The 25,907-nt window shown below is 34.2% G+C and overlaps 2 protein-coding genes across 2 annotated transcripts in view; one reads left to right on the forward strand and one right to left on the reverse strand.

Moving 5' to 3' along the window:
• uzip (beta-pore-forming protein unzipped) overlaps positions 1 to 17,402 on the forward strand; it is a 30,474-nt gene extending 13,072 nt beyond the window's left edge. Inside the window, exons 2-3 of the mRNA XM_077440398.1 lie at positions 13,465 to 13,688; positions 14,415 to 17,402. Of these exons, the coding sequence (XP_077296524.1) occupies positions 13,490 to 13,688; positions 14,415 to 15,658 (1,443 nt within the window). The 5' untranslated portion in view covers positions 13,465 to 13,489 and the 3' untranslated portion in view covers positions 15,659 to 17,402. The remainder of the gene's footprint in view (positions 1 to 13,464; positions 13,689 to 14,414) is intronic.
• The window catches only part of Miga (mitoguardin), a 96,232-nt gene that overhangs the window by 18,700 nt on the left and 51,625 nt on the right, over positions 1 to 25,907 (reverse strand). The window lies entirely within an intron of this gene.

Genomic DNA, 25,907 nt, shown 5'->3' on the forward strand with positions numbered 1-25,907 from the left:
GGGCGAAATAAGGCACAGGGGAGATACATACATATATAATATGTTATACATATGTATTTATGTATGCAGATAGATCCATACGGGCAAACGTAGCGTTTCCTTTTTTGCAAGTACGTATAAAATTAAGTACGATAAAATTTAATGGGGTGTTTCACCCCTATATCCGAGCAAGGAAACGATAAAGGACAAATTCGACGGTTAATTTATCGGGTAATTCGCATGCAATTACTGCCGGTAAGTGCGGATCGATAAGTGTTAACAGCCGTACGAATTAAAAGTTTTGGAACCGTAATAATACAGTGCCGTCCATTTTATACTACACAAAAATTATATATACATATATTAGTTTGATTGTCGTTCTGTGATACTAAGCTTGCGTGTTTCTTCAATTGTCAACATTCATGTTTAATTAAATTCATTCATAAATTTGATTCTAAAAGAATGCCACCCTGTTTCTTTTTAAACAAAGAAAACATTGTAGGGTTTTGTATGAAAGTTTCGTACAAATTTTTTGACGTCAGAGAGAAGAAAAGGGATAAAATAAAACTCGCATCTGTTTGTACAGAGCACTGGGTAAGTGGCTTGCCCGAGGCACCACTCGAAAAATGGCGCACTAATTACGTAAAAAAAATACAAGGGAGGCGCCATATCTCGTCTGGCACTTTGGTGTGCTTTAAAAAGATTTTTTTTGGTGAATTTATTATACTTGAAGGTTTCGACGATTTGTGTCAGTCAACGTTTACGCCAAAATTGCGTCATTATTGACTCGATGATGGGTGCTTTTCAAGTGGCGCGAGAAGTCAATACAATTACAATGTATTGATTTATCGTATTTTACATTGATTTTTTTATTTATTTTTAAACTTTGTTAAAAAGTGATATTTTCACAAGAGTGTATATAATTTAAACGGTAGCTTTTATCAGGGAGGAGCAAACGAGACACGCGCCGAGGGCTCATCGTCACTGGGGGGGCGTTAATTAACTGTAACGATATCAACTTATGATTTTTTTACGTCTATATCCACGGTGAGCTATTAAGTACACGTTTTACACACAGGATGTGTATGATGAGTTATAAAAAATCCATTCATTTGGGAGATTTTTTGTTCTGTGTGAAAAAAAAAACACACGAGTGAAGTCACTTCAGTCGTTCGTTTTCTTTTGGTAGCAGACAGTGCGTCACGGGTATACATTTTCAATGTCTTTTTAATGCGAATGCACTGCACTGACAATGCATTCATATAGCGTGCAGTTTATTTCGAGACGACACAAAAAATGTCGAGAATGTAAACAGTGTGTATATTTTCAGTGTGTGGGAAGTTTGAAAGTGGTCGTGCGAATAAATATTGCAGTTTTAAATATACATAAGAATGTGTCAAATTAAGTCTTATTGTATTGAAGGACACAAGTTATGGGATCGCTTAAGATTCATGCTTCTTGAAGATGCGAGAATTTCACCTGCATCCCAAACTTCAGCTTGTATGTATCTCCGTCATTACTTGTATGTTAACATTTTTTTAATAAATATTTAAATTTCTCACTAATTTCGAATACGTTAGATAAAATTTGTATGTCACATATCGTTTTCAATATCGTCTTTGAACTCAATAGTTTTTTTTTTGATTATACATATGTATTCATGTTCATTTTAACAATTTAAATGATTATCTTAAAAATATCTTCTCATACATAATGATGAATGTTTGTAAGTAAATTCACTATACATATATAATCTAGGTCTATCAAATTACTATCTCACGGTATCAGAATCTGAGCAACGTCGGATAACTATTTGACTAGTATTTATTTAAAATAATTGATCAAAAACTGACCAAAAAAGTATATTTTTGACTTTTAAAATTCGCTAGATAATGAATTATACGTATTTTAAAGCAATAAAAAATCACAATCAATAGGGAAAATATCTGAGTATTGACTCCAATACTTTTTTGGCACAGGAAATACTAGATTTTGAGTTAAAGACTGCAAAAGCCAAAAATCTGGATAAATTGCACTTGTTTTTAAACGGTCATATCTCATGAACGAGAAGAAATCAACAAAAATCATTGTCATATTCGAATTAAGTGGTTCAAATTTAGCAAAGATTGATATTCTCCACTCACGTAATATTTTTTGTTGCTCAGTGAAAATTTTAGAAAGAATTTCAACGTGTGCACATTTTCTTGTCGAAACATATTGAAGCTTATCAATGAAAATAATCTTATTTTTAAAAGTTTAAATGTTTGTCAGAGTTTATATTCGTTATTACATTTAACTTAATTAACCGTTGTTACAATTTGGAGAGTTTTACTTGTTCGAATATTAATCGATATCTATCGTGCTTGTAAAGCCGATTCCGGTACCTTCAATTTGTCGGAGGAAGGAAGGAAGTTAAGGTTCAAGTGGAAGCCCACCCTTCTATAATACAAATCGAATTCTATCCGGCAGCTTTAGATTTAGGGATATTAATAATCCAACAGGTATACACGAAGTTACTCCTCGTAAAATTTGACACGGAACATATTCCATTCACGAACTACGTACATAAGGTACAACCACAATGAATAATTAATTTCTACAACGGGCGAATCTCGTCCCTCCCAAAGCAATGAATGCTACATACAATTTGTTTCAATACGAGCTATTTATTTATTTACATCGCGGAAATGTATTATTTCAATTACGCATATATACTTTGGAACACTTGTGAGTCATTATACCCCGTATATACATGCTTTATCATCAAAACACTGATACCTTCATTCGTTACGGTCAATGCCGAAACAGACTCGCGTATGTAACAGTACGATTACGCCATTTTTTTGCAATCGGAATATGAATCGTCACGGTTGTAATGCCGTAAAAAATTGACAGCAATTCGCATTAGGTTCATTTACCGGAATAAGTACATAATCATCGCTTTGAGTGCGAAAAAAAACACGTGAAAAATACGTGTTGATTCGTTTTCAGTTCATCGCACCCGAACTTAGGGGTGTTGCGTTTCGCACAAGTGTATATCTATATGTATATACATATGTACATGTGTGTGTTTATCGAAGAATTTCTCGGGAAACCGTGTGTGTCGGAAAACGAGATAATTGGATAATTCGATGTTGGGAAACCAGTGACAGGTTGTATTGCGGTGGTCAACGTTTCACTCGAATACTATCCCGTCTTATTCCCATGTAGTCTTCATCCCACTCTCTAGTGTTCGCTAATTAAATTTCCTTACGAGTGAGAGTTGGGTGTAATTAACAGGGTGGCTAAAAAGCTCTTTCGTGTTTTCGTATAATTTATTCAAGCAATTTCTGCGTTTGTTGTGTGCCACTTGCGATGTTTATTATGAACGTGCGAGATGAATTTTTAAAATGAAAGCCCTACTTCAGACGGGAGATATAATTTATTAGTCACATTTGTACATTGGTATGCATTTCTGTTTTTGCATCTATAAAGGTGATGTTCATGTAGAGATTTTCAAGTGGTAAGTCTTGTATGATATATAAAGACGTTACAAAAATATATTTGAGTCCTTGAAAGACAGCAAAGATCATAGGTAGGATTACCTAATCAATTGTATTGCCTTTACTGTTGGCAGACATCTGTCTGTGTAAAACCGCTACGACAGACAATTTGTAAAAGTATTTGCATTTACATACTTGACCGCAGGAAAAACCTTAAATAAACATTTAATAGTTACTTCTAAGATATAATTTATGTCACTTTAAAGATAAATGAAACAGTTTCGCTCGATAGAGTCTGAGAAATGTAATTAATTAATTGTCGATAAGAAGTTTTATAACGCGACATGTCTATAATTACGTATGTATCAATTCAATGATTGGATGCAATCTTATGAATTATTCAATTTACACATACTCAAAAATAGTCTTAAATTTTATATGAATAATTTAAAAATGAGAAATGCATATTTACATATGTGAATACATATATGGGGAATGTTTATTTTTATCGGTCGCTAGACACACCGGTTTTGATAATATTTTTTCGAAAAAAAATGTGAATGTTGTCATAACAAAATATTGATAAAATTGCGTACGTATAGACAAAGTCCAAAATCAAGCACGTGTATTTTTTTCCTACGAATTATTGGATTTTCGCAATAATATCGAAAAAATATTTCTTCACTTTCGTACGTATTTGCCATATTCCCTCTTCCGTAACCTTTTTACATGAATGTTTTCACCCGAGGGCAATTCTATTTGAATAAATATAGGCAGCGTTCAAAATTCAACGTTTGCGAAAATCTTCACCAATTTGACGTAATCGAAAATTGGTAAGGTATACTCGATGGGTATATATTATAAGTATTTTCTTAAATAGAGAATTAAACGATACGGCCGTATAACGGAGGGGTGACTTTGAAAGAGCACCGTTATAATGGCGAATCGAAAAAGGGGATTGCTTTTCAATACAAATTCTAGTCTTAAGATGCACATTTGCGGGCGCTTAATAACAATGAGAAATCAATCAGTCTATATTGTATAATAAATTTTCTGGAAACATATTATTTCTGAAGGTGATAAAAGTACCGAGTCATATTCGTGTGTCGTATGGGGATGAAATGGATTTATTTGGACATGTGGCTCTATTGTCCCATGTGGGGATGACGGACAGGACGATGGGGTGGAATCCATTCAGCTGTGGTCGTAAAAACGTATGGAATATGAACAGTGTGGGATTTAGGATATTGCATGGCTGAATTGCAAACAACGGATTCACAATAAATGTATAACAAATTTAACTTTTTTCATTGTAGGCGTCTCGCTGACAAGCTACACTGTGTAATAGACAAGGGAGTCTTTCAAATATGACAAGTACACTTAATATCGTCTCTGTTTCAATTGAATGCAAATTCAATGTGTTCCAAACAGGAAATCATAAGTTTATTTTATATAGTTTGTGCTACAGAGATTGTTTCATATTTAAAATAACTTGCATAGACATATACTTATGGATACTACGGATTATATTTTCATGTAAAAATAAGCACTTACGGAAATGAAGCAATGCTCAATTACATATGTACATATATAACGTAGACATTTGCTTTTGAAATGTTTTCCAGTTTGTATAACATGCAAACTATGAATTTTCTTCTTATTATTTTAATTGAAAAGTAATTGAGTGCTAGTGTTTGATTTCGTTTTTAAATGCTTTTTATTATTACTAAATTAAGTTTACAATACATCTTATATATATATATATATATATATATATATATATATATATATATATATATATATATATATATATATATATATATATATATATATATATATATATATATATATATATATTTTAATAGCTACTGATCTACTGATCATTTTCTATTTTACGATTTTAATTTGATTTTGTTAGTAATCATAGAATTATACAGTCCCTGACCAGAATATTACGCCAACAGAATATTACGAGTGTGGGGTCGCAATCAGTCTCCAGATTTTGTTTTATTTTTCTAATAGACGCCCTACTAACACCCTCCATTGTCGCGATTTTGTTTTGAGAAAACTTTCCTGTATTTAATAATGATGTAATGCTTGCAATTTTTTCATTAGAAAGATCTGATTTTCTACCCATCTAAAAAAATCCAATAAAAGTTTTACAAGCAATTTAAATCATAAAACAAAGTAAAATTTCGAGATATTAAATACCAACTTACCTTAGAAATATGATAAAGTTGCAGTAAAAGAGAAAAAAACACAGTGCTTTTCACAAAATAATGAATGATTTTAACGGAAACGCACGTCAATATTGAACAAAATTCAGACGCAAACCGATTTCAAACATCTTTCTTTTGTTTTTGAAGACCTTTTGAGGGATAATCCACCGATATTTTTTACTAGTGAATAGAGTTGCATTTAAGGATAAGATCACAAAAAAAATGAGGCCAAAAGTTCCCATAATGAGTTATTTACGACCGTGACAAATTTACCCAAACGCATCTCGAGAGGGGTGGCGTAATATTCTGGTCAGGGACTGTATTATTCTAATGTTAATGTACAGCATAATAGGAAAAAGAGCTCAAAAACCGATTTACAATTCTTGAGTGCTGGTGTAATAGTTATAACACAGGAGAAATTAATAGATACGAAAAATATTTGACGCTCCAAACTTTGTATGGAATTATACGTATCATCTCAAAGTCTAATATGTACGCTAAAGAGAAAATTTAATAAGCTACTTTTCCAAGACATTTCCGATAGTTTCGTATGGCAAAATATCTTGCAATACAGCGAGCCGTGAATAATTCAGTCTAGACTAATTTTTCAACATACATACATATGCACAACAGGTGTTAATAGAATTTCGATTAAAATAACCCATTCGAATCAATTGCTCGATTTGATTGCATGGAACCGCCAATGTGCATACTACATATATGTATACACAGTCATAGTGCGGTCCTGCACTTTCTCACCTGGGTGAGGTGCATCGCGGCGCGCATATCGATTGTTGCACTCGGCCGAACAACAAACACGCACGGAATTTTCCGGGCAATCGAAGAAAACCCGAGAGAGGTGCCCTCGCCACGAGGGGGAGGGATGGGGGCTCAGCGGGGAGGGTGTTTACTCGCGAGGGGGTTGTCATGGTGACGCTGAACCCCTCCCTCCCCTAGAATTCACCCCTAACACCCCAAAACCCAACATCCTCATCCTCATCTCCCCCCCCCCTCAGGAAAAAACCCTCTCGGCGGCAACCTTCGGCCTAATGGGATAACATTCGGAGTCGGTTCATATTGTGTGACCTCAGCGTCGTGTTCCTCCGCAGTATGACGTAGTCATAAAACTTCCGGGATGGGGGTGGATGAGGAAAGAATTTATTTTTACATCGTGGGTGGCAAGGACAGGTGTCCACGAGCGCGAGGCGATGTTATTAAATTTTATATTAAAAAAGTGTCAAGTGTTAATATAACATACGGCTGAAATTGGAAAAGTATTTTTTATTAAAAGTAAGACAATGGTTTTGGGGGTTGGGGGAATATTCGGTTTTTTCTCGCATTTGCTAGATTTTCGAGGTAATTGCTTCGTTAGTCCAGACAGATAGGGGACCGCAAGCTGGCTTATAAAGGGATTTATAGGGTTGCTTTACAGATTTATAGCTACTTATTTTGTCATAGAAAACTCTTTCAGAACATTTGTATAGTAAAGAAGTGTGAATTTAGTGCGACAAATCCACCGGATTTATTTATGAAATGCCAATATAAGTTGGTCATGAAGGTTATATTTGAAGTTCGATTACATTTATTGAAATATCTGTACATCCATATGTATGTATATTATATTTAAAAATTAAATTTCATGTATATGTTTTGTTATGCAAATCCACAGTATTTAACTAAGGATTATAAAATTTAGTATACATGTTACAGTTGAAGTATATTTTCAGTTGCAATATATTTTGTTTACTGGGAATATATTCCGTCTAACCCACATAAGTTGAATTACATACCAATTCGTCAAAATATATTACAACTGAAAATACAGTTCAACTATAAGTTGGTGTCATGGTAGGTGGAGAGGTAAGGTTTTAGTGAAAACGTCACTCGACTAGTAAATTGAGTTGGAAAGACACATTTTTGTTTTAAACGCATTCTTAGAGTTCTTATATACAGTATTCATTACCTTTATTCGTAACACATATTAACGTATTATTGAATTTTAAAGCATTCGTAAAAACAAGAGAGCTGTCAAAACTCATCTGTTATATTACAACTGGCGGACATTGTTGAAACTGATTTGCGCTTTTAGAGATATAATTTACTAGTTGAATTGTATTCGAATATGAATGAACTAAAACGCCAGTTGGAATATATTACAAATGAAAATAAACTTCAACTGTAACATACGTATCCTAACATTGACAGTGGACGAGCTTTGGAATAGGTCGGAGTCCTTTAAAGGCTTTTATTTCACAACTTTTATCCACCTGAGCAACGCCGGGGACTAATTATATTCTAATTAATAATTCTACATATACCTATATAGAAGTAGCATAGAACATATGTGGACAATCTAAGAAGAATTTTTTTAGTAATATATGTACATACATGCATACATAATAAGTCTAAGAAAAACTTACATACATATGTATGTATGTATGTACTTATCCTTTGCCTCGTCTACATTATAATAAACACGAATATTATTCAATTTAGTACTACATGTATACATACATATTTGACCTTTTGACCTATCAAAAGGTAAAATAAAAATACACAGGTACATTTCATTAATGAAAGCAAACATTTCACTTGTCACGGGCAAGGTCCTTTCTAGGAAATGTATATGTAATACGTTAACATTGAAGATTGCTTGACGTGTAAACAATACGTCATAAGTCTGCTCGCTTTATATGTATACGACCTTCCCAGTTATTTACGATAACTTTTTTCAGACATTTGTCAGTAAAAGAATGTATGCAAATCTGAAAGCGATCGGTTTGTATTTAAATTTCCAAGAAAAACTCGATAATATCGCTTTGCGACATTTTGAAGTGTAATTTACAGAAGACATTCATTCGATCACGCGACGAAGAGAAAAAAAAAGACAATCGTAATATATTTTTTTCTTTCTCTCTCTCTCTCGAGAAAGATCGATTCTCGAGAGTCTGCATTAGCGTTCATTAGTATGCCGATGGGGATGTTCGGAGATTCGTGTGTTCTATATACATGTATGTTTGTACGTATAATATATCATATGTACATATATGAAACGATCAATGAATTTCGAATGTTGGAATTCTTTCGGCAATTCGCATTCGACACGCAACTTTGAAATTTCAATAAATCCATATCGGCGAAACGCCGAAGTGCCAAATAAAAATGTAGCGGAAATGCCAGAGCTCATCCATAAAAGAACGAGAAAACTTTTCTTCTAAACAAAATCTGTTCAAGTCGTAAAAATGCTAAATTTTCGTCAAAACTGCATATCTTTAAAATTGTATGTATTTATTTTTAGTATGAAATTTATTTTCATATAAACTATGCATAGTGGCTTTAGTAGTTCAAATACTGATTCAACCTTGAGGTTCTATAATAAACATTTCCAAATGAGTACATAATTGCTTGACAGACGGTAAAAATTATCAAACGAAGCATACGATTTACGATTTTCATAATTTAATTACAAATAATTTCATATCATACAAAAAAAAATTAATTTTTAAAATATGTACAGGGCGTAGCATTACCAAAAATCAAATATTATAAATTCTGCTTATACTGGCACAGCACAGACAGGATGCCGATATTATTGGATCCGTCATTAGCTCAATACAATTAAGATAGAAAAATTGGCAAACTCTAACACAAGACGGCCAGCTGGTGTTTAAAGTGCGATTTAACACGCTATTGACAGATATTATATACGATATAATAATAATAATAAAGTTTTATAATATTTAATGCAATTTGCGAATCTTAATAGCAGCAATATTTTATACTTCACATAATTTGTCTATTCAGACGCACGGCCACAAAAAAGTATCTTTCACATTGCAAACCACCAATTATCATACCGACAGACTAATCAATTTGAGCTTTTAATTAATCAAAGTAATTAAAATACGACCTTGAAAGTCTCCCAAATAAAATGTATATATTCTATTATATTATATTATACAGTGTTCTGTATGCGTGTTTGTGTATCAATGATCTCTATTGCTGCTATGTATTTCGCCGGTTGACGTTTAGCGTTTTCACACTATGTCAATATTGTCCGGGAACCGTTTATGGAGGGCCCCTATTGTCCGTTAAATTAATAAATAATTCATAGGGATACCGGAGAGGACTATTTTGTCGTCTGGCATTTGCCAAGCACGCCATAAGCGAACCCCGCAGCAGGTGGATTAACCCACATTTGTTTCGTATGTGCGTATTATTATAAACCGGATGTTCGCTACCGGTAACGCGAAAATATTTTAACAGAAAGAATTTGACTTTTTTTATATACGCGTACTGTATATAATTTACATTGTCATGGGAAAAACGGAGGGTGGGTTTCGTGAGTTGAACATTAGTCGATTAGCATATTTCGCTCGTACATCTTTCGCGTTGCCTATTTAAACTGGCGATATTGAATAAGTTATGGGGGACGTGGAAACCCTGCGGAAATGGGTTTTGTGAAAACCGTTGTCATACTGTGAAATCTACATAGTTTTTACTCTCTGTCTCTCTCGATCGAGTGTGCGAGGTTAGTACCTATTGATCATATTACATAAAAGTGACCGGAAGTGTGCGTTTCGAATTTTCGTTTTATCGTAATTGCATATCGTGTTCCTATTTAGCATTATAAAATTTATAAAATTGAATTTCAGTATGCTCTTTTTATACATACATATGTTACCTGAATTACATCATCACATATGAAGCTATTTTTTTATTTATATCGCAGCTAGTGATTTTCGCGAAATCTCTCAAATTTGGTGATTGGCACCCGTCGACCACTGGTTTACCAGCACTGATCATCTTATCTCGCATTCGTGCCAAAACAGCCTCACCGTATACAACAACCAATGAGGTCTCGCGACCCATCGGCCAATGATCTCTGTGCTTCGTTCGGAGCTGAATCGTCGACGGAACAACAATACCTCTACCACAACTCGCTGCGTCTTTCCGATCTCGGAAACCCATCTTCACGTCCACGCTACAATACGATCTATGAAATTGAAAAAATCATATAAGAATTTAACTTTTCATTTTACACAATCCAACTTTGCTAATTTGTAACACACGTCATTTCTACGCCTGTCCCGACATAATCATAACAAATGTGTAGCTCTTTGTAGTTTTATAAAAAAACACTTTTTTATGAAACTACAAAGACTGTTTTATTTTAAATCATTTGTTCACTTCTTACGATTTTTAAGTTATACAACCAATTCACTTATTTTTTCTGCAGATCTTGTTATCACCGTGTAAAACAGAAATCATATGCATAATTAACCGAATTTCTTATATATTTATATGATAGTGTCATGTATATTTTTAGACATATTGACTTAAAAATCAAGTTGATCATCACCTAAATTCGTTTGACGCGTTAATTACACTTGACATTGCGTCTTTCAATATTAATTGCAGGGGGGCGAGATTAAAGCGGTCCAGGGAGGGGCACGTAGGGTTGGTTTTACAACTTAATGGAGACGTCCCTCTTGAAAGGGACCAAATGGGGGTGGGGGGGTTAAAATAAGCGGTTGCCATAATATTCCCCGTTTGTGTGTTTGCTTCCATTACTACGATTGCTTGGCCACCGGATACGACGTGCCATTGTCGTCGTCATACGGTCTGGTAAACTTGCGTCGAGACGCCATCAATCAACATTCACCACTCGAGTCCTTATTTATTCGGGAAGGGTGGGTGGGTGTTGTACCCAGTCTCAACCCCGGAACGTCTAGTGCAGGTGAACAAGTTTGTGCAGAGATGCACTCGTGGGGAGGGTTTGTTTGTGCCGGAGTCTGTACAAATCCTCCGCAGGCGTATCAGGTGTCTTTGACCGGCGCCGCTAATGAAAATCGTGGGAGCTTTTCCGCTGAAAAGTTTATAATCTCGTTCCGTGTTGCATTAAGTCTGCGTCGTGGAGTTTTAATTTTGACGTGTATTATGTGTAGCGTCAGAATGTTGATTTTGTCGTTGTATATTTTATAAGGCGAGGCTTCTTTGAAGGTTGTATGTATCGATTTTTGAATTAAAATTTTATAGCAGTTGGTACGGTCGAACACGGAACGGTATGAAACTGAGTAAATTTTGGGTTTTATGTCTCGTAAACTTTTGGCACAGAAACGCGCAAATTGAAACCATCCTTTTTGTGCATTATAAAGTACAGCGTAAAAGTGAACAAATACGTTTATAAATTTTATATTTTGGTTACTATATTACGTTCATTATATTTTATCATCACAGTTCTGGCAACATTCCAACGTGTTGTCCTTTTTTTGATACACATTTATGAATAAATTTCGTTATTTTCCTTAAACATAGTAGAACATTGTTACAGTAGCTCTACTAAGTATTACATTATCTTTTTTATTCTTTAAAACGTAGCAATTGAGTAGCTACAGCGATAGTAAATCATTTAAGAATGCAATATATTATTAAATAATGAACCAAACACAGCCCGATTGCCAATTGTAAATATTTAAAAGCAGTCTAGCTAAAATTTGATTTGAAATCGAGTAAATTGGCATAGTAAAATTTATAGAAATATTGTAGGTCTACGACAGACAAATCGTTCCATTTGATTCCTATTATCGTCTGGATAGTACATAACATATGTATAAAAACTAGAAATTATCGAATTCTCGTATTATTTTGTAATTTTGATTCCATATATGTAAAGGTCCAACGAAGAATTACAAAAATTCCTTGAAAAAGAATTGAAAAAAATAATGAATTTTTCTACTCCTTAGGAGACGAAAAAAATGAGATCGAGTGTTTAAAATCCGGGATGGTCTATGTATCAATTAAATTGGTAACTTCTAGTAACCTTTACTTTTTTAAAAGTAATCTTGATGATTTCCTTATTTATATTTGTATTTATAGTTCTTCCTTTATTAGTATATTCTTCTTTTTTATCTTATTTGATATTTGTATTTTTTATTATAACTTATTTGTATTAACAAACCCTTTGGGTCCATCGAATATGCCACTATTAAATAAATAAATCTATCTTCATACATATTAAAATATTTCAAATAAAAAATATGAAATGAAATAGAATGGAATCAGATTTCTTCACGCTTTAGTGACTTGATCTGAATTTTTTCCTTGCAAAAAACTTTATAAATCCGCACAGTCGTATAAATCGATAACGCATAATTGAACCCGTCCGCGTTCTAATGAACACGTCCCGGGAACGCACATAGAGATAAGTGCAGAAAGCGAGTTAGAAAGTGCAATCGCGCGAAAGAAAGTTAAATAATCATACGTAAGAGAGTAAAACGCGTCAATTATAAATCTAGATGTATAAAATAATAAATAAACCCGCCGGAACGCAAAACGGAGAGGAACTGGCGTCAATTAACGATCACCTCAGTCGGAACCAACAGAAGTAGTGAAATGTTTGTTTGTGTGATTGATGCAATAGTAATTACCGCTAGTAGGTACATACACTTAGTCATATGTGTGCAGTGGGTACTACCGGCAAACGGAAAAATAAAAATAATGAACCGGAATTAGGAACCGTTTGGAGTGTCCCTAATGAGCTGATGGTTAAATTGTGCGTGGTACACACCCAGCGAAAGCAATCATCACATAGGAGTTTTGGGTACATCACGAGAGAGTTGGCGCACGATCATCGTTTTTAAACGGCGAATTTTACACGGTTCACCAAACGAAAGGCTAAACGTCCAATTAAAACAACATCAAACGAGGCTAGTCTTAATAGCCCTCGCCCTGGGTCGTTAAAGAGTGCAATGACTAATATATTGAATTTTGATTTGTTGCAGGTTTTTCTAAGAGCAATTGTCCAAAATGAGGGGAAGATTGTTGGGGAGTGTCGCCGTCATCTTCCTGTCGCTGCACATCGCATTTGCAAGCAACAGTGTCAGTATACAGTTTAAGAATGGACAGACGTTAACATCGAGCACGCTCAGGTGGGCCACCGCGACTAACAACGATGACCAATTCAAGAATATGGTTCTGGGGAGCGACAGGCCTTCATCTCCTGAAGGTAACTATGAAATTATAATTGTAATAATTCCAAGAAAAATTACAATTTTATAGTAAATGTGAACAATTTTGCTATGTATTATATTATATTCTATAATCAAAGGTAGGATAGAACAGTTAGTTGGGTGTATAACAGAACAGAATTGACAACGTCGTACTTTTTACCATTTATCAAAGATTGGATCAAAGCTAAAACTTATCAATAAATAAGGTCTTCCAAAAGAATATTTTTGAATACTACTAGGACTTGCTTCTACTTCAATCCGTGTTCTTACAACTACTGGGTCGATGAATCAGTAGTTGTAACCAGTACTAAAGCAAATATTTTTTTTTGTATTAAATTTTTAATATGAGAATATTTTTGTTTCCTAGATTCATGTATAAAAGATAAATTATGCCAAGGAATAAAAACAATGATAGGTAGACCAAGTTTGCTCACACAACATTGAAATGCATTTTTTGAATGATAAATAAATTCATTATTATTTCACTTTTGGAAAAAATTCTCGATAACTAGCCTAGTTCTTTCTCTAATCATAAGATTCCCAAATAGGAGGGAATAGTTTATGTTTTTGTTATTGATTCCTGCATTAATACTCGATGCTTAAATGTTAAGAGTCTTCTGTATTAGACTTGCTTCAGAAAAAAAGTTTTAGACAGTTCACATTATCCCTCTACGTTCACAAAAGTTAAGATAAAATATTGACAAAATTTCGTTTTGTTTTAGCCAACTCTGCTAATTTGGAGGACGAGAGCCCCGTTTATGTGTGCCGTGCTAGACACAACGGTGTTTGGGTATCAGGCCAGTGTCGATTAAAATACAAACAATGTGTGATATCTCTGCAAGGAAATGTGGCACGTTATCCCAAATACGAGCTTTTGGAAAACATCGAGGGGAGCGCCATGCTCAAGTGGGTGTCCTGGAGCAAGTATGAAGATGTTCCTGTGGGAAGTGTGGCCGGCTCGCAAGACAACAACATATTCGTCGCTCGTAAAACGGTGTCTCCAAAGGACGAGGGCAACGAAGCTGTCGGATACAGCCACCTAATTGGAAAGCTGTACGTTTTGAACGGATTCAGCAAGATGACCGTGGTGAATGATCGCGACGAAGAAGAGCAGACGGACGCAGGTGAAGTGCTGGTGGAGACCGAGCCGATCCGATACGAGATGACTGATGTGAAATTCAACCTTTGGAAGAAGAAGGCCAATAGGGATCCGAGGGTTTTGGCAGCGACCACCTTGAGTAATCCTGATGAATCCGATGGTACTTACGTCGACTCTGTTTTGGCTTTCAATTCCACGCACTCTTTATACTGGGGTCAAGGGCATGCTATATTGAAAGGATTGAATACGACCATTCGCATGATGAACGGCACTATTTTGGATGATTTGAAGTGGGGAATCAAGAGCGAGGGTGAGAAAGAGGAGGTTAATAAGGTTGAGATGTTCTTGGAGCCCGGTACAGCTTGCAATGTGACGCTTCGAGCCAACTTCACTGAGATGGAAGTGCCATATACGGCTACACTGCTGTCGTACTATCCGGATGGTAAGAAGACTTCTAGGACTATCCACGGCAACAAGATTGAAGTTGGAATGATGGATGTTACAGTCGATTATGGTCCGATTTATTTCTTGCAAAACAACACTTTAGTGCCGACTACTACCACAACTACCACTACGACTACGACTACTACAACTACCACGACCACTACTACAACTACGACCGAAGCGCCTCCAGAATTCCCCGTAGAACAGCCTGAAGGGTTGAAGAAGAAGGATGAAGGGCAGTTGTCGGGCAAGAAAGGAGAAACCCAAAACATGATGTCGGATGAAAGTAATGCCCTGGGGCTGAACAAAGAAGATCATATCCAACACGCAGGTGTAGTTGGTGGATTCGCTTCCATCACAACACCTTCAATCTTCGTATTGTCTGCAGCAATAGTAATCGCAAATCGACAACGTTTGTTGTAAATCGTTGTGTGAATCGAGGGCAAAAAAGTGAAGAGTAATTTAAGCGTGATTGTCTGTCTGAGAACGCATTGTGAAAGAGAGTGAGGTTGGTGACGCATGCTGGATGATAGGATAGTCATAGTAAATTATTAACGGAAGGACGCAAATGGCGGTTCGAAATTGAAGAAAAAAAGTTTTTTGCTGTTTAAAATTATTCAATAACGTATATCCCCCCCACCACAATCACTGTTTAACCGTCTGTTGTATATATACATAATATATTATATAATAATAATCAAAGCTGTATTACGAATGGAATTAAATTTCTTGCTTCGTTTCAATGTTGAAAGTGGTCTTTTTTATTACTTTCGTATTTTTAAAAAAATTTTCGACATTCCAAAAATCCAATGTTTAGAAGTTCATTCCAATGTGTGTAAATTATTCATATTGATAAAAGTTATTAATTGTATATAGCCAATGTAAATACGTGAACGCTTTAAGCGGAGATGGAACACTACGTGTTTTTTCCCAATGGCTGCACTAATGTGGCCCAGTGAAAATAAAATAAAAAAAACGGTTAGGTTTAATGTGAAGTGGAAAATTTGCGATTATTAATAAAAATAAACAAGCGTAGTGGGATAAAATACAATAAGTTAAGACGGTAAACATCAAGTGTGCGCAGTATTCCAAAGGTACAAAAAAAAACTGTAAATTTATATTGCATATTATATTATATATTATATATTGAAAGTATGTATTTATATTCAAATTTGACATTGCTTGATTGCCTTCGACGATGTTTCGATCGAGTTAGCAGCTGTTAAAAACAAATTCAATGAGCGCCATGTTTTATTATTTATTTCATTTTAATGTATTTTAATTAGTACTTTTGAATCAGCGATGGTGAAGTCCATGTAGTAATGTCCAGCTCGAAATGGAGCGAAATTTCAACGACCGACGCGTCGTAGAGTCGATGTCTATTTTTCAAATATTTTCATATTGGAAAAATATTTTTCATACTCAGGTTTCAGCGCGAAGGTGTTAATTAAAAACAAGTAATTCAAAAAAGAAACACGCACGGATTTTTCGTATTAAATGAAAAACAATGTATTTAGGAGGTACACGTAGTTTGTATAGTATGTATCTCGTGGCTTATGAGTTGCATGTAAAATGTACAAAATCACAGTAAATTTAGACTTTATTTTTATACTAAGAGAGTGTCGATGGCGATGATGACGACAGTGATGATTGATGATAGCGATATGATACATTTCTCCCCTCTTCAGCCCCCCCCCCCATATCCCGTTTTTGTCGAAAATTGTTCCACACCACCGTTAAAGTAAAATGCGAGCTTTTCGAAGAGCAAATAAATAAATGAATACCCTTAGGCGTACGTTATCTATTGTAGTTCATAAATTTGAAGCTTTCCTTTTTTGGCGTGTTTTTAAAGTAAAAAATAAAAAAGAACAGTGTTTTCTAGGATAACGTGGGATATCCTACTTACTACCTATATATATATATACATATATATTATATTATAAATTACACCTAATTTAAAAATTTAGGCGTTTTCCGTTACTATTTTCTTTTTTGTTGTTCCTACTCTTTATATGACCTGTTGAGCGAAATCAACATGCAGAGCATTGTTATGTTTTTTTTTAATATAAGTAAGATAAAAAATTCAATTTATCAAATAAAGCTTAATTGTGATGTTTGATGTATAAATATTATGTTTTCATTCAAAGTGATTAAATAAAACCAGTTGAAAAACATATACGTGTATTTTTCTTCAAATAAATGTATAACCTAACACACACACAAACACATTTAAATGTCTATTCACACTATCCATCAGTTCACAGCACAGCAGCTAACGTAAACGACGGTTTCTATTCATACTATCCAGCACCTCACGGTTTCAGCACGTTCAGACAAGGTTTGGCCAAGTGCAAGGCAAAATCGGCTTACATATGTATACATATGTAAGCATACATAACAGCGCAACGATTCGGCAAAATTTTGCTAGTGTCGTATCGTCAAGTCAATATTGTCACAATATGACGTTTCCGAAAATATTCATATGCGCACTTTAGTTACTATGCGTGCACTCGCTACTATGACTATGAATATTTTCAGTGGTCAAAGAAAACCGGTTTTGCTTACGGTTACGGTGACATGTACTACTGTTTAGTATGAATATATTTTGTCATGCATTATATGTGTCTTATGTTACATGCACTTTGTTTTTGAAAAAAGTTATACTTCAGCGCGTAAGTACAAAATACAAACAAATATTCGTATATATGTACATACATATCTACATATATATTTTGTTTCCTTCTCCTGTAGCACATACCAATTTAATCAAGGCTTCGTCATCTGTTGAAAGAGGCATCAAGCTCTTCAACCAGATGTATTAACTTGGATTTTTTTAATCTAAAATATGTTGATCTGGTTGAGGTTTTGTTTCATTTGAGATTGTAAACGTGTTTTAATATATTATTATTTGGTTTATTGTACATATTTATTTTTAGATTTCCTGGGTTCCTACCCCTACCAAAAACGGTCTACGTTCTTTGTCAAAGTAGATAAAATACCAAATTTAATGGTTTTAAATCGAAAATTGTAGATTTCCATACCAAAACAAGAGTTAAAGTACTACTTCTGGTTGAGGTAAAAACATTTTAAAAATATTAGGGTATAAAATTTATAATTTCTATTATATGTAAAAAAAAATCAGTCTTATTCTTTTAGCGGTTTTGGAGATAATTAAATTCAAAAACTGATAAAAAGAGAACACCTATAAGGGGAGGTACTATTTGCGGTCAACTTTGAAAAAAATTTATATCGTATCGATTTATTATTATTATAAGTATTTCAGTAACCGATACCAAGTTTTAGTACGATAGGACGAACGGTGTTCAAAAATTCCCCAAAATACACAGGCACATTTTTTTCTACACATGAAAACTGAGTTCGAATCAGTCAAAATCTCGAGTTTGAATTTTCGCATGATCATAAAACTTCTATTGTTACTACATACATATGTATGTATGTACATAGATAAAATAGCAAACAAAAGCTTGTCATTGCACTAAGTTGTAAACCTCGTAAATCCAATTTGGTTCAAAAACTTGGTTCATATAAAATAAAGTTGGTTCTTTTTAGAAATTTTCCAAATAAGAAAAGATATAAACCTTATCTAAAAATAAGGTCAAACAAACACGATAAAAGTGGTGAAATTGAAATAATGCTATGGTTGTAAAAATAGTTTTCATTTCCTCGTAAACAAAATTTAATTTTAGATTTACGTGTTCCGATATGTACATAGACGTATTTATATCGTTTTGATTGAGACGTTAACATAGTAAATTTGTCGACGCTTACTACGTTTGGTTTCATATAAAATAAAGCCGCTATTAAATCCGACAAGTTGCATAAATAAGGATTAGAATCACACAGGTGCAAGTCTAGTACATCTCGTAGTTAATGAGAGGAACTAGTATAAATTTACGAGCAAAGTTTTCCATGAGCGCACACTCCTGAAGGGACATTACTGTACTTGGAAAACGCAGTAAAACACGTCGAGCAGAGAGCTTAATTTCAACCAATTTTCACACAAAGGGAATAAGGGAAAATATCAGCCAGGGCCGGAATGCGGTAGAGCGGGGTGGGGTGCACGTTGAAGACAATCGATGGGGAAGTCGACGGTAGGTATGAGGGCGGCTCGCCAGCCCAGCCGGCGCCAAGGGGTGGTGGGTGGGCGCTTACGTAAGCACCCCACCAACCCACCCACCTAGCACCGACCTAATCGCCCAAAAGGGACACGCAACAACACCGCAGTACTTACACCCTCGGTCAATATTGCAGGATGACCCAAACTCGGATGGCACACTCGGTATCAAAAATTGCACGCAATTAACCCCGGTGAAATTCTATGACTAGGCAATTCTATGAATGCCCTAGTCACCTTGTTCAGCGATATACATTTGTATCCATTATGAAAATATTCACAGACAACTTTGCACCGTATAGAATCTGCCTGACGTAATATATTGTACTGTGAGCTGTATTGGATTGTACGGAAAATGTAGCAACGCTCTCTATGTCGTAAAATATTTTCTTTGTGAGAAATACGAGGAGGAAATAAGCATAGGAAACGAGTGATATATGTATCTATAATATACATATGTACATATATACAGAATAGGAGCAACAGTTGAAATTGAAGACAACAACATATTCTCTTTATTCAGACAGAAAATACTTAGAGCTGACAAATCGTACAATGCCTTCATATACGAGTACATATTTATCAGTGAAAATCGTATTAAATACATGTGATATTACTTTGTTTTTAAGACAACTGTAGTATGTATGTATAATAAATGTTTATTTTTATATGGAAATAGCAACAGTGTACTAAATATACTGTTCATTAGTATACAATTTTATTTTTAAAGTTATGAGTGTAAAAAATAAGTGACCTAAGTTGGTTTGATTGTATTGTTTCGTCAAAAATCCGAAAAAAATAATTACGTGTGGTAATTTGGCAACTCCAATGGCGCCAGTCACAGCAAAAAACTGCACTTATCCATTCCCCCTTCTATATGTAAGTTCATTAAAAAAGTTCATGTGTCGAACAAATGCAAACGATTTAGTGTGTGACAAATTTCCATATAACTTCAATATTAATTAGAATAAAAAATAAATAAAACGGGATGACGCAGGCTATTCACAATATACTTGGGTTAGTTTTGATACAGATTTAAGAAATTTCTTTAATAATAATTATAATGAGCATATTTTCAACGATCAGAAGTATGTAAACCAAAATCTTGATATTGGCTAAAATTATTATTAAAAGTAGCACAGTATAATTTAACACAGTGCAGACACTGACAGTTTTGCACATATAAAAAAAAACGCTAGCACGCCTGATCTATGTTATGGCCATCCAGGCCAAAACTCCCCCTGGAGTGTTTGCGGTGATATGTTATCTTTGTATTGACGTTTATAGATTTGACAGTGATCCCATATTCAAAGAAATAATAAGATCGTACGAATTAGCAATGACATGGAGATACGCCCATCACAGCTGGAGTTTACCTAGGCATGGCGTGCCGTACAATTCAGTGTCAGCGCCTTAGGTTAAAAAAAAGTTTCAACTGTAGATAATTAATTACATAGATACGATTGTTTGTTTTTTTATTGCGTAGTTAATTATATAATCAAAATTTATATATTAATAAATTTATTATGTAACGTTAGAACTAAAACTGTCTCTTGTTGTCGTAATGTGATTTTCTATCAATAGTTGCGAACACAATACAAATATGAGCATAATAATACGTAGGCGTATATCGAAAACCTTTATAACATGCCGTATAAATTTAATAGTCACAATGGCCTTCGCTCAACTTTTACGATCCCTATGCGCCAAGAAAATGTCGAGACTGCCATTAGGAAAATATTGCGAGACGAAACTGGCTCAAAAAGGCGTTTTTCCGAGCGGCAAAAGCTCCCTTGTATCGTGCCGGTTAAAAGGGATTGAAGCATAAGGCGAAAATAAATAATAAAAAAAAGAGTAAATGTACATCGCGCGAAAAATATTGCACTGAAACACGACGATTTTCCTTTTCGCTCGAAAGGGAAACTTTGAACCTTCCATCTGGGGAGTGGCAATGTTTGCCGCGTCACAAGGGGAGGATCGAGGGTTCTAAGTGAACGGGGGAGGGGATGGAGGTTGAAGTTTGATACATTTTCAAATATATAGGGTAGTTGGTTTAATTAAATTTCGCGTAAAGTATAACCCGGCTGAATTTTAGAAAGGGAGCCGCGAGAAAGCTGGCTAAGTAGATAGTTGATATTACACTCTGAAGTACACATAAACGATCAAACAAATTGTGATTGTTTTATGGTATGATTAAAATATGCATATGTGTGTACATAGATAATATAATTTACTATTTTTCTTTTGTATATTTTATCTTATTTTTCTGCTTTTGCTTTTTATTTCTTTTTATTCTATGTATTATTTTTTTCTATTGTTATCGAATGTACAATGTAGGTCATTGTGGCGCATTAGGTTCTTCCTGTAATGTCATAATGGTCCAATACTATAAAATAAATAAATAATGAATTATAATTAGATGGTTGTGTGAAGTTTTACACGTGTAATTATTATCATAGTTTGTATATTACACGAATGCATGAATAATGATACTAAAATAGTACTGAATTCTTCAGTACTATACTGAATTCGTCGATACATTTTTTTTGGTCATATTTTCCCATGATGCCATTGCGGGTTGCCCCTGAGCGACACCTGTGGTGTTAAACTTGTACATATGTATATTATATAAATTTTATAGATTATAAATTTGACATACATAGTAGGATGGTTTCGCCAATTTGACGGGGAATCATTTCAACAACGAAATCAGATCAATTGGCAAACTCTGATAGGAAACGATCGACTTGAAGTCACAAATATCCAAGTCCAGCCAGCAGCGCTGAAATAAATTATAATAAACAAAAAAATTCTATTCAATCGAGGTCAACCCAGGGCATGAACCAGGTAGCCTCTCGGTGGTTTGAATTAAAGAAGCTACCGAGCTATACATACATATGTATGTACGTATGTACATACATACATAAGTATGTATGTAAATCAAAGAACTTTAGTTGTTCTATTTTATTGGGCACGAATATCATATTAAAATGAATCTACATATGTAATGGTTTTTATCTTAACAAATGCGCTCATTAGATTTGATCAATTTTAGCATACACTAAATTAAATTAAAATTGAATACCTATTAAAATTTAAGCATTTTTTCCAATGTAGAAATGTACAGCCAGATGTATATTTGATATAGATGGCCATAGCATACCAGTATGACGGTTATTTTTAAATGTTATTAAAACAATCAATAACCAAAGAATTAAAAAATAAGCGATGCTTTATCTCTGTAGGATATTTATATAAGAAACGCGTTTGTTTATAAAAAAAATTCATCTGCAGCGTAAAATTTTCAATTTTTACCTTAATAAAAGTTATATAGTTAAAATAGTAACATATTTGAGTGTTTTGATTTGGGATGTCCGAATAATTGTCATAGTACATATGTATATGTAATTCAATTTTTCTAATAAGCTATTTCTTACTGACAAAGATGGAATTATTTTCAAATAACAAAAGCGACTAATTATTGTACATTGGACTACAAAGAAGAGCATTGTAGTATTAAATCGTTTTAATTACACAAAAATTTATACAATAAATTTTCCGGCTATTCTTCGACGTGGATATGAATCACCTCTGTACGGAATATACCCTCATAATTGTTTCACCGAAAATAAAACGGTATGGATATGAATTCATTATTTTCAGTAGACTGCAACGACGAAATTGCATTTTGAACGAGATATGTATGCGCCCTGGAAAGGGAGTCGAGGGGGACACACAAAATGCGCTTTTGAACACGAAACTCGTGTTCGGTGACAAGTCGCATTTTCACGGCGAGGGAAAACCGTCTCACTCTCCCCCTCACCCTTTCCCGTTGCCTCTCCCCACCCTTCCGATTCGGTCAATATACATTCATGGGAGGATAAGTGCGGTGACTGGAGGGTTAATAATGTGCGTTTGAATGCAGGCGCAGTCATTACATAGCGGAAATATGTCTCGTGGGGACTTTTCGGAAAATTTCAGGCAATGAATCAACCTTATCGTTTTATTAGTTAAATTTGCGGTTAAATGTCACCAGGATACATTAAAAACTTATGCAGGTCGTGAGCGACTTACATTTTATGTGGGTACATACAGTAAAATAAGCGATAAATATGTTACAATGTATCAATATGAATAAAGGTTTATGTGATTTTAATTTCAAAAACTCATAAAAATAATAATTGCTTATGTATTCAGTACCAGATCCATCAATGTTGCAAATCAATAGAGCTTATTTTATTAATATATCAATGATCAATGTACTGGGTGTTAGAGAAAAATGAGCCGATTTGATATCGCTACATCTCATTGTGATCACCGTTTAAAAGGACGAAGCATTGAGTTCCAAATACGTACATAATTACTGCTGTATAAAGGTTTGTTTATATCAGTACAGCTCTCAATCCGGCAACTGAGCGTAAACGGCAGTACGAAAAAAAAATTTAAAACATTCTATATGGACATATTCATATGTTCCGTAATTTGTACGTGGCATATCCGAAACAGCAAGACACGATCTATTCATATTATACAGCAGCACATGTCACCGAAACGAATCAAGCCGAACCGATTTTTTTTGGTCAGTGTGGAAATGTTCACGCATTCGTGACGTCATAGCAGCGAGTGCACCCGTACTAACATAAGTGCTGCCATGTGCATATGAATATTTTCGGAACGTCACATTGACTCGACGATACGACGCAAGCAATATTATAACTCTTTAATTTATAAGTACATATATGTATGTATATGTAAGCAGATTTTGCCTTACACTCGTCCAAAGCACGAACGTGCCGAAAACGAGCGGTGCTGTATAGTATGAACAGAATTAGTATTTTCTGTGCAGTGCTAGATAGTATAAACGGACCTTCAAAGTTGACTAAAACTAACAAGAAAAATCTAATGCGTACTTAACATTATAAATACATTTATTTATAATGTATATACACATTTTTACTAACAAGATATCTTAGTAAGTAAGTATTATTCAAGGCCAATTACAAACATCGATCATCATAGAGACATAAATACATATGTATATGTGATATTTTTCACCTCAGTGGGCGTAGGTTATTGGAGATTATTTTAACTTATTTGTCTGGTAGCCTGCCCTCATAATTATTTTCATAATTGAACGTGATGCGTGAGTGGAATTTTGATCTGCTCTCTTCCATTTGGGCCTCGAAGGGATGTTTTTAATTTGCGGCTGGTTCATACATACATATGTATATGTATAGGTATATTAGGGTTACACGACAATTGGTGCAAGTCCAAAAGGTTCAACGACAAAATGCACCCGAAAATTAGTGCACTGACAAAATGTACCCGCGACAAAATGTTCACGCGACAAAATGTCCACGGAAATAATGTTCAAGCGACAAAATGTTCAAAAATCCTAAATTTTTAAAGTTAATTATAAATTATTATTATTTTTCAATTTAAATAAGTAAATATTGGATACGGTTGAGAACACCTGTCATTTACACTAATTTAATAACGCCCGCTTTGTATACGATAAAAAGTAAATTATTCATTTGAAATAAAGAAAATTTTGGAGACGGTTGAGAAGCCCTGCCATATAAACTAATTGAATGTAATCTGCAGTTCATACGTTTAGAAAGTTTTTTTTTCAATTTAAATAAGTAAATATTGGATACGGCTAAGAACCCCTAACATTTAAACTAATTCAATGACATCTTAAATGATATTCAATGAGTCACAATGACATTCGCTTAAAATGTAATTCTTCAATTTAAATAAGAATATGTTGGTGCGGTTGAGAACACCTGTAATTTATACTAATTAAATAACATCCGCGATCTATGCGATAAAAAGTACCATATACATCGATAAATATAATACAATAAAAAGTTACTTTTTCCATTAAAATAGGAAAATGTAGGTTTTTTGAACATTTTGTCGCTTGAACATTATTTCTGTGGACATTTTGTCGCGTGAACATTTTGTCGCGGGTACATTTTGTAAGTGCACTAATTTTCGGGTACATTTTGTCGTTGAACCTTTTGGACTTGCACCAATTGTCGCGTCCCCAGATGCAAGACATTCCCTATTTTATATCTTATTATTTGATATTTTTACTTTATGTACTATTAATATAATGCTTCAATTTTTTAAGATTGTGTGTTTATATTTTAATATTTTTGTCTGTGTATAAACATATGTATATATTTAAATTTTTTCATCTCTCTGGATTTTTTCGACCATTGTGGCGCATTAAGGACTCCTGTAATGCCACAATGGTCCAAACTTAAACTTTAGAAAATATATGGACAAATTTTGGCAGCATTTTTAAATATTAACCAATTATGAGATGCTGTAACTTCAAATTTTGCGAGAAAAAGGACAGGATTGTCAATTTTTTGGATCTGTGTTCAATAAAATCAGATAACTTTGTAAATTCTGAAAGAAACCGATCTGAATTGGAGTCTGGCTAGCAACAAAGCCAAGGATAGAATCCGTCACCACACAATCGAAAGCATTACATGCTAATCACTGATCTACATACATACATATGTT

Source organism: Arctopsyche grandis, chromosome 10, assembly GCF_051622035.1.
Source record: "Arctopsyche grandis isolate Sample6627 chromosome 10, ASM5162203v2, whole genome shotgun sequence".
Taxonomy (NCBI): Eukaryota; Metazoa; Arthropoda; class Insecta; order Trichoptera; family Hydropsychidae; genus Arctopsyche; species Arctopsyche grandis.